The 19,809-nt window shown below is 37.2% G+C and overlaps 1 protein-coding gene and 1 pseudogene across 9 annotated transcripts in view; one reads left to right on the forward strand and one right to left on the reverse strand.

The window, feature by feature from the left end:
- Window positions 1–322: 322 nt before the first annotated feature.
- Window positions 323–19,809, reverse strand: part of LOC114286843 (uncharacterized) — a 30,360-nt gene continuing 10,873 nt past the window's right edge. For 3 of the 8 annotated variants that reach the window (XM_028230070.2, XM_028230067.2, XM_028230069.2), the window contains 12 exons: window positions 19,739–19,806; window positions 19,206–19,454; window positions 14,129–14,166; window positions 13,947–14,026; window positions 10,270–10,337; window positions 4,283–4,625; window positions 3,428–3,540; window positions 3,282–3,347; window positions 2,224–2,314; window positions 2,009–2,076; window positions 876–913; window positions 323–705 (listed from right to left, as the gene is read on the reverse strand). In XM_028230070.2, the coding sequence (XP_028085871.2) occupies window positions 525–705; window positions 876–913; window positions 2,009–2,076; window positions 2,224–2,314; window positions 3,282–3,347; window positions 3,428–3,540; window positions 4,283–4,625; window positions 10,270–10,337; window positions 13,947–14,026; window positions 14,129–14,166; window positions 19,206–19,454; window positions 19,739–19,806 (1,403 nt within the window). In that variant the 3' untranslated portion in view covers window positions 323–524. Of the gene's footprint in view, window positions 706–875; window positions 914–2,008; window positions 2,077–2,207; window positions 2,315–3,281; window positions 3,348–3,427; window positions 3,541–4,282; window positions 4,626–10,269; window positions 10,338–13,946; window positions 14,027–14,128; window positions 14,167–19,205; window positions 19,469–19,738; window positions 19,807–19,809 lie in introns of all 8 variants that reach the window. The other 5 variants (XM_028230068.2, XM_082865857.1, XM_082865856.1 and 2 more) reach the window with 3 other exon arrangements.
- On the forward strand, window positions 7,393–8,955 carry LOC114260481 (GDSL esterase/lipase At1g09390 pseudogene; annotated as a pseudogene). Its single transcript, XR_014327247.1, has one exon. The product of XR_014327247.1 is annotated as a GDSL esterase/lipase At1g09390 pseudogene (transcript).

Here is a 19,809-nt window from a genome sequence, read left to right on the forward strand (position 1 = left end):
GTACTTGCAGTAGTGCACAGCAGCCACCCTCTATCCCAAGAACATTCATAAAAAAGATCGGCGAGAAAGAGGCATCATGATTATCCAATTTGATTGCAGTGTCCAAAACTAAGCATCCCCAAACATTGCAGCAATGTCTAATGCAAATGCAGCATCCGCGCTGCTTGCACGTGCACATGAAAACAGTTAAAACTGCATTTTTACAGCCATCAATTCCTCACCTTGAAAAACAAAAAACCAAACTGGGGGGCCCCTATGGGCTCAAACATCTTGAAGTATACTCCAAAACTTTTGAACCACGGAACTCAAAATGATAACTAGGTGAGCCAACAATGATCTCTTATTGACATAAAGCACAAAATTATAAACTACATTCTAGAAAGTTGGACTGTTGCTACAGCCTCGCTAGAATTAAAACAAATGAACATGATAATAATCATCACCAAAGATCAACCAAATATTACTTAGTCTATTCCTACTGAAAGTAATGTAAGCCACTGAATCTTCATAGGAAAGAATCAATCTCATTCTGTGCTTTCAGGAAAAGGAATGGAAGCACAACAATGGTAATAGCCATTTTCATCATAAACAAACCTTTGTGAAAGATGAGCTTCACGGATAAGATACTCCCCCCATTCCTCAGAACCAAATTGCTTGAAAATGCCTCGTGCATCAAATGAATCGAACTTTCTTTTCCATTGTCCCCTGAGTAATTCAAGTCCCAAATATTAACCAAACCAGTAAGAAAAAAGAAATTAAGCACTAACTGAAAGAAATGAAACAAAAATAAATCAACTGAGGAAAAAGAAAGAAATAATTATCAGAAAAAAAATAAAATAAAATAAAAAAAATATATATATATATATATATATTACCTTTTCCTGTGCCTTGCATTCATCACAGTGGCATGCAACTGCAGTTCAAATATACCACAAGGAATCATTACTGATATTTGATAGACCAAGGAAAATACAAATAAAAAATACAGTGATAAATATAGCAACGAGCGCAAATTCAACAAGATTTGCATGTTGAGAGAGAGTAGGCAAGTAATGAGAGAACAAATACATAACTAGTCTCACGCCAAGTTGGAACTCAACATAATTCTGATCTGAAATCATCCATAAAATACAAAGGGGCCAAAGTTCATAAAAATTACAGGGATCTACTAAAGAAGACTATAACTTCTCTCCTATGGCTTTCTTCAATGGTGTTACACAGCCTTAGAAGTTAGAAAATGTAATTGGGGTGCTGTGTAGTTACTAGTCAAATGTGCAATATTAAAGGCCACATATGATCACTATCACTCCCCAGCTATGCTGGCATATCCCTTGCCAAAGTCACTCTAAACAAAGTATCATCGCTGCATAAGATAAAAAGGTTGAATGGGGGCATAATTTTGACAAACCTAGAAACCCAATATAATCTAAAAATATTGTTTAAGCAAACAGTGTTACATAATTAATATTATGTGCACATCTCGAGGCATGCATGGACACATGCATTCGAGTCTGTCACAAAGCCCATAAATGTGACACAGGCAGAGAACAAGTAAACAACGCCCAATTAATACACATTAATGTGTGTTTGGGAGGGGAAAGATTGAGTACATACACACCTAACCTTTGGCATAATGCACAAAATGGTGACCCAAAGACTTGAACCCATAACCGCAAGGTTATTAGGCTAAGTCTTAACGATTGAACCAATGGTCACCCCTTAGGCAGAGCACAAGTGTTCTCATTAAAATTACATCAATATACTAAAGCTTGAATTGTACGGATGCATTAAACAAAAAGAAAAGGCAATACTCAGAAAACAATGCACCAAAAAATTTTACGAACTCCTGGAACAAACAAAGTGTAGTAATATGCAACATATCAATATATGAAAATGAAACATTGCCATCGAATAACCAAAGAAGCAACCATTGTCATATTTACAAGAATCAACTCTTCATTCATAATTCACAAAACATTGAACTACCCACTTAGTTCATATGTAATACCTTCAATTTTTGTTGAGCATCTTTTTCAAGAACAAGACCAGCTTCAACAAATGCATCAATAATGACTTCTAAGAAAGTTCAAGAATTACAAAAGGACCAAGTAAAGTATTATTGAAAATCAAAATTTACAAGAATTAACTCTTTATTCATAATTTACAGTACAAAAATGCAGAAATGAAAAAATATAGATCATAGATGCTAAGAAAAAAAGATACGACAGGCGCGCAGTAGTCTGTCCTCGCCACCAATTCCTTCAACAGGAGCATAGACAACACGTGCTTTGGCCAACGAACCTCTCATGTATTCCTGCAAGAATGAAAGGCTTTAGTCTTAATACCACATATGGAACCAAAAACAATAAAAGTAAAGAAAAGTAAAGAATGAAAGAAAGAAAAGAGCATTTTTCAGAAGAGTGAAGACACAAGTCCAGGCATATTTGACTCCACAAGGTTCAGTTTAAGAGAACAAGCCTACACCACTTGGGACATACTTAAGGGGCACTCTGGTGTATATTTGCCTACACAAAGTTCAGCTTAAGAGAACAAGCCTAGGCAATGAAATAGAAAGGGCAGGCTACAGCCATAAATGTATTATAATGGATGCAATAAGATGGATGGAGGAGTTTCAAGGTTCTTTGGAGCCCAATAACTGCTTAATAGTTTCCTGGTGCCAATGTATCTGGAATCATATTTAAGAAATATTATTATGTATGTTATTACCAGGATATGACTATAATGTGGAGAAAATTAATTTGGTTTCATGCAAAAGGATTTAATAGTTTGGATGGCTATGCTTTTCTTTCAAAGAAGATATGTTTCTCCTGTTCTTTTTATTGCATTTCAACGAAGGCATAAATTGTGAAACTAAACATATTAAGCATCTCAATTTGGCAACAATAGATGCAAGGTTAATAACACAACAAACACCAATGGTTAATTATCATTTTCACGTTCATCTGTACCACAACTCCTGTGAATCAGTCATTAGAGAATAATGAGACAGTTTTGTAGGTACAATTCAACTAACATAAAAATCATCAAATAAATTAACACAATTAGTCACTGATGACAGTGGCAATATTGATGACAGTGGCAATATCGATCGTGATGAACTGCCTAAACTTAAAATATGATGATGATGTCATATTAGAAGGGGAAGTACTTGCAGCAAGATTTTACGGCTCCTTAGAATCCATTTAAACGAGTGAATATCATTCAAACAAGCAATAACTAAATCCTATTAGCTACACGATTAAAAAAGGGTAGAATCTTACCAGCCCCTTAAGCCTTACAGAAACAGGCAGGCTGTCCAAAGCTTCCAATACTTCTGAGGAGACACTCTAGAGAATAGGACAAGAAACACTTTATCTTTACACAATACCACTGTCAGTCCAAATTTGTTTAATTAAGATAATATTACCTGCAAAACCTCAGCCGCTGCATCAACTCGGTCCTTGTTCCACAATTTCAGCATGAGCACAGTTAAGTGAAACGTTTTGGGTTTAATAAATATTGATTTCTCAATTCCCAAATCTGTCAGGTGAAAGATAAATTTGTGAAATATTGCAGGACAATGAAAGGAAGAGAAAATGCAGCAGATAAGCTCACATAGAAGCAAAAAATCATCACTGAAGCCCTAAGAAGCACGGACACTTCTAAAAAGATGGTGTGTTCGTGACGAACAATTCCCAAAACATGTCCGACACTCATTCAAACGTGTCTTATTTTTTTTTTAAAAAAATAGTCTCGGACACTTGGAGGACACACGTGTTCATTGATTAGACACATACAAAACTAATTATAAGTTTGAACAAAATAATTTAGAATATGATGACAAAAGAAAAACAGTGTCAATTTATAAAAATTAGTGTTGTATTGCATTTATTTATTGTCTTGGAATGATAATTCATATATATAATATATAATAAATATATAAAATTATATATTCTGTGTGTGTCCCTCACGTGTCGTATCTTGTATTTTTTGAAAATCGTTGTGTCAGCATGTCCGTGTTGTATCTATGTCATGTCCGTGCTTCTTAGCTGAAGCCAAAGCACATAGTAGGTAGCAGGTAACATAAACACATTATGGTAAAATATTAGCCAAACATCCCCCTTCCCACCAAGAGAGAGGAGGGAAAAAGACCAAATGTTTGCATTGAAGCCACTGTAAATCAAATACGATCATCAAACACATTTAAGAGAATATATAGAGGCTGCTGCAGTTGATTAATTAAAGAGCATCCATCAAATGGAATATACAGCTTCTTTCATACCAGACAAGGCAGAAGACTTTGATGCTTTCTGTTCAGAAGGCTTTGATGCTCTAGGTGGGTAACTTACACGACATATGTTTGTTATATCCACTTTAACATGTTTATTATCATCTTCAACTTTAAGCTTAACTGCAACATCAGATCCTCCAACCAACTCTTGTTCCTTATCTTCATCTTCTGAAGTGTCTCCATTTGAATCGTTACCCAGATTTTCATCCTCATTAGCATTGCTAGTTCCCAGTATGGACTTCTGAAAATTGAGAAGCTTATCAACCAGTTCAGGGTGTATCGCCAAAGGAAGCGATATGAAGTGAGAGTAGTCTAGATTTGGGCTTTTTACTGCCTGTTCAGAAATAAGTGCAGGTGAATCATATATTCCAAGTGTGTCCTAAAGGACAAAAATATTCTTTTTTTTTTGTAATTTATTTTTTGTTGATTAAGTAAATTGTTAGAAAAAATATATATATGCTTATTAAAACTAATTACATCCAAGTTATTCCAAGTTAAGAATAATAATAGCTTCGCTCATTATTCATTAAGCTTAGGTAATTAATATGAACATTCAAGAAGAAAAAGAAAAAGCAGCAAAAACTTAAAAAGTAATACTCCTTCCCGCACAAAATATGTCCCTTATTCCATTTTTCGTTGTCTCAAAATATTAGTTCTTTTTCAAAAATCAAGGACTAAAATAGAGTGATGCTATTAGCACCTCATTTATTATTTTGGACCCCTACTTATAAATTTTAAATCCTTAGAATTTTTGTCCTCCTCCCAGATAATACTAAAATTATCCTTATGAAAATTTCAACCCCACTCAAATGCACACTTCCACACCCCTAAAAACCATTATCTCCCAAAAAAAAAAAAAAAAAAAAAAACTCCCCAAAACCCATTCTCTCTCATGACAATGGAAGAAAAATATTTCTGAAGTGAATCGATTAGTGTAAGGAACGTGTTCTCTACGATCTTCACTTTTTTCTTCGCATTAGGTGCATATGTCTTCCTTCAATTCCATCCATTTATTCGATCAACCCTAAACAACAAAAATAACAGATATAAATATATATATATATATATGCTATGTTGCACGGACACGGACACGGGACACGACACGGACACGCGAAAACGCAATTTTTCAAAAAATAGGAGACACAACACGCTGGGGACACGTTTAATATATATAATTTTATTTATTTATTATATGTCTAAAATAAAAATAAAATCATTAATTCTTATACAATCAAAACAATAATAAAATTAATAAATATATTTTTAAAAAAAATTAATAAAAAATTAGTTTTTTTTAAATAAGATACATATTTTATATGTTAATATAATATAATTTATAATTTAATATAATAATATAATAACAAATATGTTAATATAATTTATTAGATATATATTTTATATAACAAATTAGATATATATATTTTATATATAACAAATTATATTGTTATGGTTGAAAACGGGAGGGACAGAGACGCACGACAAGAGAGAGAGAGAGAGAGAGAGAGAGAGGAAGTCAGATCGAAGGCAGATCGAAGGCGAGGACATGGCGACGCCGCCGGAGGAGCTGACGAGTCTCTACGACTCCATCTTTGACAAGTTCGACTGCGACAAGAGCTGAGCCGTGGACATCGATGAGTTCAGATCAAGATCGAAGGCAAGAGGTCGATCGCGAGCAGAGATCAAAGGCAGATCGAAGGCGAGAGACAGAGATCGAAAGCAGATCGAGCAGATCGAAGGCAGATCGCACCAGGTTTCTCTCTCTCTCTCTCTCTCTCTCTCTCTCTCTCTCTCCCCGTGTCCATGGCGTGTCCGACTGGAAGATTTCAAAAAAAAAAAAGGAGACACGTTAGAGAGAGTGTCGGACACGTGTCTACCGCGTGTCCGACACGTGTCCGTGTCCGACACTCGTACGCAGAGCGTTGGAACGTGTCAGTGCTTCATATATGTGTGTGTGTGTGTGTATGTATAGTTCGAAGGGAGCAAATCCACATTTTGCTTAGTCTCAATCTCGCTCCTCCCCTATTCCCTGAAGTCTCTCTCCTCTCTTTCACTGAGAATGTTCGGACCTGTGTTCCCGAACAAATAAGCAATGTTCGGGCCTGTGTTCCCGAACTTAATAAAAAGAAAACTCTTGCAAATGTGAACAATTTTAATCCTTAAAAGTGTATCAAATTTCCATGTTCGGACCTATGTTCCCAAACAAATAACCAATGTTCGAGCCTGTGTTCCCGAAAAAATAAGCAATGTTCAGACTTGTGTTCCCGAATTTTAGTCATATATTCAGGAGTTCAGTACCCAAAAAAATACAAACATTTTTCATCATTTTTAACATGTTTTTCAAGAAACTTATCCTTACAAGGCCAACCTCCGAGCTAAAAACACCATCAAAGCTATGAATCTCCTCTAAACTTACATTGTTGTACACCTCTCGTCTCATGAAGTTGTGGTTGCAGAAAAAACTTCCACTCATTGCCACTATAATCGAATGGTTGCCATCATTGCCGCCGGAATATCGCCCCCGGAGTGTTTTCACGGTTTTGAGGGTGGGATTTGGGGAATATGAATGGGTGGTGATCCAGGTAGGTGCTCTCATAAACCCTATCTCATGATTTAATGGGCGTGTGGGCTCAATTGTGAGACGGGGTGTCCCTGATGTCCTTTTTAGTAATTTCATTTAAGGTTATTATTGTATTAAAAAAAAGTCAAAAAATGGGGGTCCAAACTAATAAATAGAGTGCTAATAGCGACACTCCTAAAATAATATAAATTTCCTATTTTGCCATTCTTTTAAATTTATTAACATTTGTTAGCATTTACCATCACCTACCACCACTACCACCTCACCTACTCCACTAAACCTAACCCACTACACCACTACCACCTCACCTACTCCACTAAACCTAACCCACTACACCACTACCACCTCCACTTCACCTACTCCTTACCTACTACACACTCACCCTCTTCTATATATAGGAATCATGAATCATTGTAATACATAACATCAAGATCAATCAACAATACATCAATTTTAACATGGTATCAGAGCTATAAGGTTTAGGCTCATATTTCTTTTTCACTGGCGGGCAGCCGGCCGACAACTTTGCCTTCGCTGCCCGCTGGAGATTTCTACGCATACCTTCACCCCGCTGGAGATTTCTTGGTCTTCAGCATAATATCATGAATTGACCCACCTTCCATGCTCACCATGAAAACAGAGCAAAGCAAAGCAATCAATGGGCTCCTCCTCGCAACTCTCACTTTCTCCTTCTCTTGGCTTCTCTACTACCCATTATGTTTTGATATGCATAATCTCTCTCTCTCTACAATCGCAACCAGTTCTTTCTCAATGCAAGAACCCCCCAGTCATCTTCAACTTCGGGGATTCCAACTCCGACACGGGGGGCCTCGTCGCTGGACTCGGATTCCCAGTCAATCCGCCCAACGGCCGCACTTTCTTCGGCACATCGACCGGTCGCCTCTCCGATGGACGCCTTGTCCTCGATCTCCTCTGCCAAAGCGTGAACACGAGCTTTTTGAGGCCATACCTAGACTCACTGGGAACCACATTCACAAATGGTGCCAATTTTGCGGTGGTTTCAAATATTTGATCAATGATGAAGGGTTCAACAGTGCACTGTATATGATTGATATTGGACAGAATGACATTGCTGATTCATTCACTCGGAATCTCTCATATGTGCAAGTTATCAAAAGGATCCCATCCATCATTATAGAGATCAAGAATGCTGTGAAGGCTATATATGGTCAAGGTGGCAGAAAATTTTGGATTCACAACACTGGACCCTTGGGTTGTCTTCCCCAAAAACTTTCGATGGTTCAAAGACGTCCCAACGATGTTGATCCCTACGGATGCCTTTCTAGTTACAATGCTGCTGCAAGAATATTCAATGAAGGATTGCGCCATTTATGCGAGGAAATGAGATCTGAAATGGTGGATGCTATTATTGCGTATGTAGATATATATTCCATCAAGTATGACCTCATTGCCAACTACACCAAACATGGTTTCTCAAAACCATTGGCGGCTTGTTGTGGCTTTGGAGGCCCTCCATACAATTATAATATCAAGGTGCCATGTGGTCATGGGTACTGCTCCTGATGATGATGATGGGATTTCACGCCTTTCGTGTGATACTCTTCAATTCAAACCCATTCTTCTTTCCTTTATTTATTTATTTATTTCTTTAATCACACCTATATTTCCCACTATCCAAACATCATCATCATCTCTCCCACCAACACAACTTCTTTCCCATACCCACCATGCCCCCTTTTTATTTTTAAAAACCATCTTTCCTTTTGCACTCCACTTCCTTTACCTCTCCTTCTTTCCACACACTCATGTTCCCCACTATATGCTTTCTCCATTCATATATTATTTTTATTATTCATATTATTCAAAAAAAAAAAAAAAAAAATTCCAAACACCATTGCTGTTTTTCACAAATCCGTACAGAACCACTCTTTCGTTTTGATTTCCAATATATTCTTATTCTTTCTTTCTTTATTTTTCTTTCACCTTATTTTTAATCTTTTTCCAATTCCATTCATACCATATACATTTGCACACCACACCTTGTTTTATTCATCTCCGGAATCTACTTCCATCAAAGAGTTACCAAAAAAAAAAAAACACACAAACCCAAACAATTTCCAAATTTGCACAACACCCATATTTTTCTTCATCTCTGTAAACTGTCCCGACATAGATTCCGGTTAGTTTCTACAGGGGTCCGACAAGACTCTGTAAACTGTCCCGACATAGATTCCGGTTAGTTTCTACAAGGGTCCGACAAGACTCTGTAAACTGTCCCGACATTGTTTCCGGTTAATTTCTACATGGGTCCGACAAGATTCTGTAAACTGTCCCGACATTGATTCCGGTTAGCTCCTTCATGGGTCCGACAAGACTTTGTAAACTGTCCCGACATTGATTCCGGTTAGTTTCTACAAGGGTCCAGCAAGACTCCATAAACTGTCACAACATTGTCTGCTACAACGGTCCGACATGACCCCATAAACTGTCTTCTACATCGGTCTGACACCGCCATCCAGTGTCCCCTACACCGTTATGACACCACCATCCAGTGTCTTCACCAACGGTCTGACACGACCATACAGTGTCCCTATCATTTTTTTTATGTATTTTCTTGTTTTGTTCCTCTCTTCAAACTCAAGTTGGTTAGTTTCTATCCTCCTTGAGTTTGCGGGGGGCTGTTAGAATTTACCATCACCTACCACCACTACCACCTCACCTACTCCACTAAACCTAACCCACTACACCACTACCACCTCACCTACTCCACTAAACCTAACCCACTACACCACTACCACCTCCACTTCACCTACTCCTTACCTACTACACACTCACCCTCTTCTATATATAGGAATCATGAATCATTGTAATACATAACATCAAGATCAATCAACAATACATCAATTTTAACAACATTTATATTTTTGAGGTGTAATAATTATACTACCAAAGGATAGTTTTGGAAAGTTAATATTTTTGAAGTGTAATATTTGTACTACCAAAAAAAGTTGGACTCCCCAAAAGGAACTAATATTTTGGGACGGAAGGAGTAATAATAAAGAAAGAAAATCCAGCAAGTGAAAGAAGATGAAATTTCTAAAAGTCGAAAGGCAAGAAGGCAACACTTTCATCGCCATTCTTAGCTATATTGGCAAAACTGGGCTTTGTGCCCAAACATTTAACAACACTTTTTTCTTTCCATGTAAGAAGTGGCTAAAGCATTAGCACTGCCACTGCAAGCCACTTTTATATTGTTTTACTCACTCAGATGCATGGCACAAGTCATGGACTCTGTAAACTAATGGAAATTCTTAAGTGAAATTAGGTATAAAATTCAAAATCACATGTTTCCAGATACAATGTAATCATCTACACAAACTGTATGCCATTTATTAACATACATGGATTTGTAACTGACCTCATCAATTATGACTTGTACTCTTTCTGAAGCTTTAGTCAAACTTTCTGTGGAAATGCCTTCAATTACTGCAACAATTGATTGTTTGAAAGTTACTTCAACAGAGGACAATAAGGAAAAGTTGATACTGCCAACCAATCACAAATTTCAATTAAATTGGAAATCTCACTGATACAGCCAACAACTAGGATGACATATCATGTGTTTCAAAATGAAGGAGGGCATGGGAAATTTAACCCGTCTAGCCCATTAGTTAAGGGAGCAAACTTTTGGGCAAGTCGTAAACTTAGAGGTCTTGGATTCAACTCTCTTGGTGTCTTCTCGTGGTTTGCTGGTGGTTACAATCTCTGTTATAAGAATCTTACAATTCATGATTCAATTCGCGATTTGATTCATGATTCATTCATAGATCAATACAAACTATGAAGCATGGACACTCCAAAATTGGTGCCGTGGCGGTATCCGACACGGGGACACGCACGAGACACACCAAATGGCGTGTCCCTTTAATTTAATAATTTTTTTTTAGGGGACACGGCGGAGACACGCGTGTCCATATCGGGAAACGGCATGGGACACGGCGAGGCTCATTTTTTTTTCTTTCTTTTTTTTTTTTTCTTCTTTTGCCTCTCTTATTTAGTGCTTTGGTGAAGAATATTGTTAGATGTTAAATGTTTTCCCTTTCTCGTCTTAGTTCTTGTTATCGTTTATTATGACTTTTTTGTGAATGGATAATCTATTAATTTGTTTAAATGTAGTGGTTATATTTATTGAATTAATGTTACTATGTTAGTGTTTGTTAATTTTGATTTAGGATGAATGTAATATAAATCTATATAACACATAAAATATATATAAAAAATATAAAAAAAAATCACCGTGTCCCCCGCCATGTCCGTGTCCCCATTTTTTGGAAATTGTCGTGTCCCATGTCCGTGTCCGTGCTTCATAGAATACAAATCTACGGGTTTTTAGACAATTGATCATAAATAGCACGGTTCACAATTGATTCATGATTCATACAACTCTTAAAAGTTAAAACTACTGGATCCAATAGATCCAATCCCTTTTTGCCTTTTTTTATTTTTTGGTGAGATTGTTAAAATACAACTTCTAAAAGTGTTTATTACGAAAATAATCAATATTGACGCATTATTTATTATTTTTGTGATCAGAGGATTTAATAGGATCCAATCAAATCTAGTCAAACCCAATAAGTTGTTAACCTTTTTTTCTCATTTGTTTCCTTAGCACAAGGTGAAAGTACATCTTCTAAAGATGTTTAAGGTTAAAGTAACCTACAGCCTTGAATTATCTATTGTTATTTTGATGAAATAAATAGTTTAATATGACATGGGTCAAGTCAATCAGACCCAATGATTCCACAACCCTTTGGTTACACTTTTTTTAATTATAAATATAAACAAGTGTCAGGTGTAGGTACATGTCCAAGTGTCTGTTTCATCAAATTCTCATGTCCAAGGGACGGGAACACAACAAAATATTCATATTTCTTAATATACTTTTTTATTTTATGGATTAAAATAGTGTTCACCAGACGCTATAGAGCATTTCATGTGTCATATTTACACATATTTTATGATAAACTCGAATTACTAAATATGTTTTCTAGGTGAAAATGTGCAACCACATATGTCGGATGCATATCCCATAACCTTATCCAAGCATCGAGTGTTCGACAAGGGTACTTCACACATTTAGAAGAGTACATGTAACATGGATGTATTGTTTCTACATCCATTTTTTTAATATCAAGAGAGAACATATTATGATTTTTAAATAATTTAGGACCACATCACTTGTTATGAAGGCAATAACTTTCCTATTAGATGGCGTAAATGCTATTGTAAAAGATGTGCCAAAAAAATAAGAATAATTCATACATATGATTGTTAACATTATTTTTTTACAGCTTGAGCTGAATTTTACAATTTTTTATTCGATTCAATTCAACAATTTGTATAATTAGGAATTTGATTCATGATATGATTGATGATTTGACAACACTAATTACAAGCATACGAGGATGTTTACTCTCTAGGGGTGAGCCAAAAAGGGCCCTGCTTGAGGAGGTTCCTTGTCATAAAAATCAAAAAAATAATAAATAAAAGGACACAACAAACATGCCTCACAAGTAAAGGGATTAAGGAAGACACAAGACAGGACCCAATGTTTTTGATTCCATGAATGCTTCAACAAATGAATCTAGATATCATGCTAACTGGATAGACCATATCTGGCATCCAAGTCTGACAGTCAAAGGGAGAAATTTTTATTTCTCAAGAAAAATACACTGAAGATTTGCTGAAAAGATTCAGGGTGTCAAACTGCAAGCCAATTTCAACACCAAAGGCAACAAATGAAATATTGCAGCTAGAAGATGGAGATGACAAAAACTCCAATTTTTCATGCTCGAACAAAGCACATTGAATTACGTCATCACTTTATCAAAAGTTTGGCTAGCAAAGAAAAAATTCAATTGAAGTTTGTCAACACCAACAAGCAACTTGTACATATTTTCACGAAGGCAGTATAACATCACAAAAACTTGAGCAGTTCAAAATATTTTTTCGTATTACAAATTTAGAGGGGGTGTTAAAAATAAATAAATAATTTGTAATATCAACTTAGCATTGCTCCTAAATCTAAAACACTATGGGAAGTGAATAACCCAATTTCAATAACAATATTAACATTCCATGCATGCAATGCATATATGTGCAGCCTGATCTTGCATATCCAAAGAATAAATATAGTGCAAAGTCAATCCATCAAAGAAGTTTACTGGTAATAAGAAGTGCAAATGAAGCAGTACAAACTGTCAAGCAGAGTATTATGTTTTTTTGAACTTGGCATGATTGACTATAGAAATGTCCAGATTTGGCTTTGTACTTTTGGCTTGGCTTGGCTTGGCCAAAATCTACAAGCCTTTTAATAGGTCAAAGGAGTAAAAGTTGTCCTTTTCCTTTACACATGCCAGCACTAAGTTGGTTGGTACTTAAAATCTAAAAAGATGCACCAGATCAAAGACGAATCAATAAAGTTACTACATTGACTAAAAGAGCCGCCCTTTCGTGCATCACTTAAGGTCTCTCGGGCAAAAGGCAGCTTTCTGTTGTATTAAGTGCTGGGTTTGGAATCCATTTTTTTAGGTGTTTTTTTCGTCAATATGTGTTATTTTTCGATTAACATTCATTTTCTAGTCTTTTAAAAACAATTTTAATTGAAAAATGGAAAACAAAGATGAAATATACATCACAAAAAAGCAGGTTGCAAATGACCCAGTATGAGAACTGAAAAGCATAATTTTGAGTAATTACTGACATAAACACCTCATTCATGAGCTCATATGAACCAAGCTTACAGCTTCTAAGACTTGGCTTGTTACTTAAATGAGCTTTAAAATTAAGCTTCAACTGAGCCCGATCAGTTTACAAGCAGCCTGGCTCATTTCCAGCTCTAGAAACAAAGTAGCAGAAGTAGAACATATGACTAGTACAATAAAATCTTTGGAGTATGACACGAGACATAATTTCAGGTCAACAGAGCTAAAAACATCGAGGGGACTAAACAAACTTGAAGCTTTAAAACAAAAATTTACATTTAACAACCATGTACAATGTAAAAAAAAAAATTATCATGAAGAAAGAGCATACTGATAGAATCCTCCTTCCTTGATGATGGAAATATGATTTTAACTCCCATGTCCTCTTCAATTTTTTTCTGTGTAGATCCCCTGCGAGGAATTTAAGAAAAGATAATGTCAAAAGTATATGTTTGTGCCTGTGTGTATTTATTAAATTTTAATCACATGGAGATTTCATTATGGAAGTTGTACCATTTTCCTTTAATGAAACGCATTAAGGAAGCTCCTACCTGCACAGCAAAAACAGAGAAAGATAAGAGGGACAGAGTCTCAAATCATCAAAAAGAAGAAATCAAAAACAACAACAGCAAGGATTGAATTTGAAGACACTACCAGTCCAACATATATTCAGAAAAAAAATAAAATAAAATAAAGGACGAAGCGAAAGGAAACTGAATCATATTATAAGGTTCTGTTGTTAAGAATCTATGAAGCACGGATACGGGTACAAGTACTGGCACTGGTACAATACGGGTACGTCGATATGGTAAAATTCAAAAAAAATAGGATACGGGTACGGGAATGAGTGTATTCGGGAATGGGTAGGAGTAGCACCGATAGAAGATAAGTTGAGAGAGAATCGTTTGAGATGGTTTGGTCATATTCAACGGAGACCAACAGAGGTAGTAGTGAAGAGATGCGATGCTGTAACGGTAGATGGAAGTGTTAGAGGACGGGGTAGGCCTAGATTAACATTGACTAGCGTTATAAATAGAGATATGAATCTACTTAATTGACTAATGAAATGGCCTTTGATAGGGCCGCGTGGAGAAGAAGGATTCACGTAGCCGACCCCATTTGATGGGACTTAAGACTTGGTTTGGTTTGGTTTGGTTTGGTAATGCAAAAATTGATTAAATTGATTAATTTGTTCAAATCCAACCTACAATTAACATTTAATGCCAAAAGTAAAGGTATAAACCAAAATTAAATGTATTATGTTAAATAACTTAAATCATAATTTAATTTTAAAATCACTAAGCATGAAACTAAAAATAACAAAGAAATCTAGTGAAAGAAATTTTATCTCTATAATTTAAAAAAAATATTGTTTCGACTGAAATACGGTACGGCTTGAGTATATACTAGGTACGTCTGGGTACGTTAAAAATTAAGATTCGTGTACCCGGTACGTATGCAGAAGTACCATATGAAATACTATGCGCGGGTAAGTACCTCGTATGGGTACGGCATGTTTGTCAAAGTACCCATGCTTCATAGTTAAGAATTAGTCATGATAACACATAGGTTAGAGTAGTGCCACTGGGCTACTGGGAAGTTGATGGAAAGGAGATATTTGAAAGAATATTTACTAAGCAAAGAGATGACGATAAGACAAAAAGACCTAGGACACTCTGGACACCTTTCTCCAACTGCCACTCCCTCAGTAAGGTCTGAAATCTTTTTCATAGATTGAAACATTTAATAAATAATAACCACGAGTGATACATTGATAACTCTTCCAGATTGGACCAAGTTATTTTCTACAGAACTCCTCAATCATGTAGAAGCACAGCAAAGAGGATGCCTGAATGCATTTGAAAATGAGGGAGATAATCAGATGAAAGTCCAATATGACAAAAATCAGGTTACAAAATATTGAAAACTTTTTGGGCCCAGCAGTAAAATGAAATTGAAAAAAGACTGCCAGAGTATAAAGAGAGGTTAGTGTTCGCCAAGGCTAATTCACTACTTGTGTTTTCTGTTGTGAGACTTGGTGTTTGAATTATGAAACCCAAGTTCCTAAATTGATGTCTTTTCCTTAAGTTCCTCAAAAAACTGACTGCTTGGTTTCCTCTTGTTTAAATTTTAAGTTGAATAGTAACAAGAAGAATTGCTCACATACAAATTGTTAGAATTTACCATCACCTACCACACACTTACCATCACCTACCACACACTCACCTACTACACTCACCTACTCCTCACCTACCACCACCTAACCTACATCTATATAATCAATCAATTGTAACAGAATCAAATATCAATCAACAATTCATCAATCAATAATACATCAGTTTCTCTACATGGTATCAGAGCAATAGGTTAAAGATCTTGGTGTTCTCGGTGTTCTCCGCCTTCCGGCGGGCGGCAACCTTGCCTTGACCGCCCGCCGGATCCTCTGCATCAGACATGATCCCTCTCCCTCATGGCCATGGCAGCTACATTTACACACAGCAGCAGCTCCTATCACACAACTCACAGTTTTTTTTAAAAAAAAAAAAAAAAAAAAAAAAAAAAAAAAAAGGAAATGGCATCATCTTGCACTGCCAAAGGAATCCTTTACCCATCAGTCCGCAACCTTCTTCCGGCAAGTCGTTCGCCGGACAGACCATCGCCGCCGTACACTCCGGCCTCACCAACATCGATCAGCTGGCGGACACCCCCACCCGCTGCTCCCACCACCGTCGCGCCCAGTTAGCGCCCTTCTTCCGGTTCCCCGACGACATCCTCCTTGCCGACGGCGACTTCCACCTCGCCTCCCTCGACTTCCCTTATGTTGCCAAACACCGTTCTCTGCCTTCTCATGGCTGCTGTGAGATGGAGGGTGAGAGAGAGTACACTGCTTTTATCTTTTATCTATTTTTTTTTAATTTTATTTTATCACCCTTCCACCACTTTTATCTTTTATCTATTTTTTATTTTATTTTATTCTTCTTCGACACAACTATACCAAACTCCCACCACCGTCCCATTTCCACACGCTGAAACCATGTGCACTTTTTTTTATTCTCCTTTTTTTTTTTCTCTTTTCTTCTACTTTTTCACCCATGATTCCCCTTACTTTAAATAAACAAATAAAAACATTAAAAAAAAAAAAAAAAAAAAAAAACCAAAAACGGACTCTTTATCTCTCCCTTTCGGCAGAACTGCACATGGGCACACACTCAACTTTCTTTCTTTTATTTTATTTTATTTCTTTATTTCTTTTATTTAAACAAAAAAAAAAAACAAAACCATTGCAGGTTTTCTTTCTTTTTTTTTTATTTCTCTTTCACTTTCTTTTTCATCTTTTTTTTCTTCTTATTTCTTTGCACAAACACACCCAAAACAAACCCCAAAACAAAAAAACAAAAAAAAAAAAACAAAAAAAAAAAACACAAAAAAAAAACACAAAAAAAAAAAAAACAAACACACAGAAGACGCAGACGACGCCGATGAACTGCACACCAAACTCTTTTTATTCATATCAGGGGCTCAACCCCGATCACAATTTTACACCCAAAACAAAAAAAAAAAAAAAAAAACAAAAAACAAAAAACAACAACAAAGCAGCCACATCCACAGGCAGGATTTTCTTCTCTACTCTGCTGCGGGTCTCTTCTTCTTGCCTCCGTCTTGGACAGTCCTTGACGGTGCTGCATCTGAGTTTTCCACGCCGCCCAGCACGTTCACTCCCCCATACTCTTCCACTGCAGCATATGGCGGCCCTCCAAATCGGAACATCACGGTGGCCTTCCGCTTCAGCTCCTTGTTTTCCGCCTTTAGCACACTTATCTCTGCTCACGCATCCTTATACATGCGTTGGAGCAGAGCCAGTTGGGCGTTTACATGCTGCACCTCATTTGTCCTACTCTGCAGCCGGTTCGACAAATTTGTGACCGCCGTCATGCTTTCCACACATGCCTTCAAAGTATACTGATTGGCCTCTACATCTGACTGCACTGCCATTCTTTGCTCCACCGACCGCATCGGAAAGTTCAACGGAGCAAACTCCGGGGCGCTTGGTTGAGTTTCCAGTGCCACCGCACCAGTTCTCTCTCTCGTTGACTCGTTGAGGTCGGGAAAGAGGGTGAGCAGCCCGCGGGAAGACGATGAAGCCATTTTCTAGGCACCAGAGTGTTACACAGTATCTCTCTCAGAATTCTCTCTCAGAAAACAGAGTGTTACAGAATCTCTCTCAGCACTCTCTCTCAGAATATCTCTCGCAGGTTTTTTGCCTCAGCCTCAGCCTCTGTCTTATAGCCGAGGCAGCCACGCGCATCGCGCGCCTCTTCCCACCAGCCGACAAACGGGCACGCAAGCCAAGGCGCCCACGTGCCTCGCCATCATGTCCGGCACACCTTTTGATGAATTGGGCACGCCTTTTGATGGCACGCCTTTTTATGGATTGGGCACGCCTTTTGATGGCACGCCTTTTTTGAAAAATTGGGCGCACCTTTTGAGGATGCGATTTTTTAAGGGGTCCGACAAGACTCTGTAAACTGTCCCGACATTGATTCCGGTTAGCTCCTTTATGGGTCCGACAAGACTCTGTAAACTGTCCCGACATTGATTCCGATTAGCTCCTTTATGGGTCCGACAAGACTCTGTAAACTGTCCCGACATAGATTCCGGTTAGTTTCTATAAGGGTCCAGCAAGACTCCGTAAACTGTCACAACAACTGTCACAACATTGTCTGCTACAACGGTCCGACATGACCCCATAAACTGTCCTCTACATGGTTATGACACCACCATACAGTGTCCTCTACAACGTTATGACACCACCATCCAGTGTCCTCTACCACGTTATGGCACCACCTTTTAGTGTCTTCACCAACGGTCTGACACGACCATACAGTGTCTCCTATCTTTATTTTATTTTTTATGTATTTTCTTGTTTTGTTCCTCTCTCCAAACTCAAGTTGGTTAGTTTCTATCCTCCTTGAGTTTGCGGGGGGCTGTTAGAATTTACCATCACCTACCACACACTTACCATCACCTACCACACACTCACCTACTACACTCACCTACTCCTCACCTACCACCACCTAACCTACATCTATATAATCAATCAATTGTAACAGAATCAAATATCAATCAACAATTCATCAATCAATAATACATCAGTTTCTCTACACAAATCGTTCTTATCATACTCGTACTTGAAGTTTTCTAGATTAAAATGGAGCAACTTTATTTCATATGTGATAATTCTACATCAATTAGATATACAGAAGCATGACAGAAAATATCATCCAACATAGTAAAGGCACTGTTTTGGACAGCAAAGATCCTACAGTACAGGCACCAAGGTCCAGATGAGTAATAAGGCATTGTGTTATGTTCATAATTCCTGCCTTCAAAGTGCACAAGCTGAAACATAGCTTTAAAAAGTGTGCCATACAATTACCTCTCCCCCCGCTGCCGCCAACCCCCCCCCCCCCCCCCTCCCCCTGGTGGCAGCACATAAAAACAAGGGTACAATGACCAATAATCACATAATTAAAAGCTTATAGTCCCTCTACTATGTGTATATATATACATACACATACATATCACATACCTCTACTGAAACTGAATGCTTCTCATCAGAATGCACTGATCCACTTCCTGGAGCTCTTTCTTCATCATTATCCAGAAATGCTCTAGAGTTAAAAGTTGGGTCAGTTGCTCCATTTGCTGCTTCACCATCTTCATGGGTATGTTGAGCATCTAAAGCACTGCTAGAAATACTAGCATGTACTTCTTGGACTTTAATTCCATCTTCTTGCTTTCCACATTTACCCACATCATGCAAATCTTCAAACTCAACCTGCAGTTCCTTCACTAAACATTTTGCAAATTCACATCAACTAACCCATGAGCCACCTAGATGCAAGTTACACAACAGAGCATCCAAGGTTTTGCATACTTTCTACATGAGCTGTTTATTGTCCTTAAATTGATTAGCAATGGGAATAATGGAAGTGAAAAACTTCAGTTATTTGATTAAGATTTTCACTTCCATTATTTGATTAAGAAGATACAGAAAAGTCATGTCATTGCTCCATTTTTTTTTTTATTATTATTACTAAAAAAAGAAAAAGAATACAAGACCTTTCTTTGGAACACAATAGTAGTAGTGACCAGAAAGGGAGTGAGGGCAAGTTCATTCTTCACCTTTACTT

Source organism: Camellia sinensis, chromosome 4 (genome assembly GCF_055761805.1).
Source record: "Camellia sinensis isolate YWXY chromosome 4, ASM5576180v1, whole genome shotgun sequence".
NCBI lineage: Eukaryota > Viridiplantae > Streptophyta > Magnoliopsida > Ericales > Theaceae > Camellia > Camellia sinensis.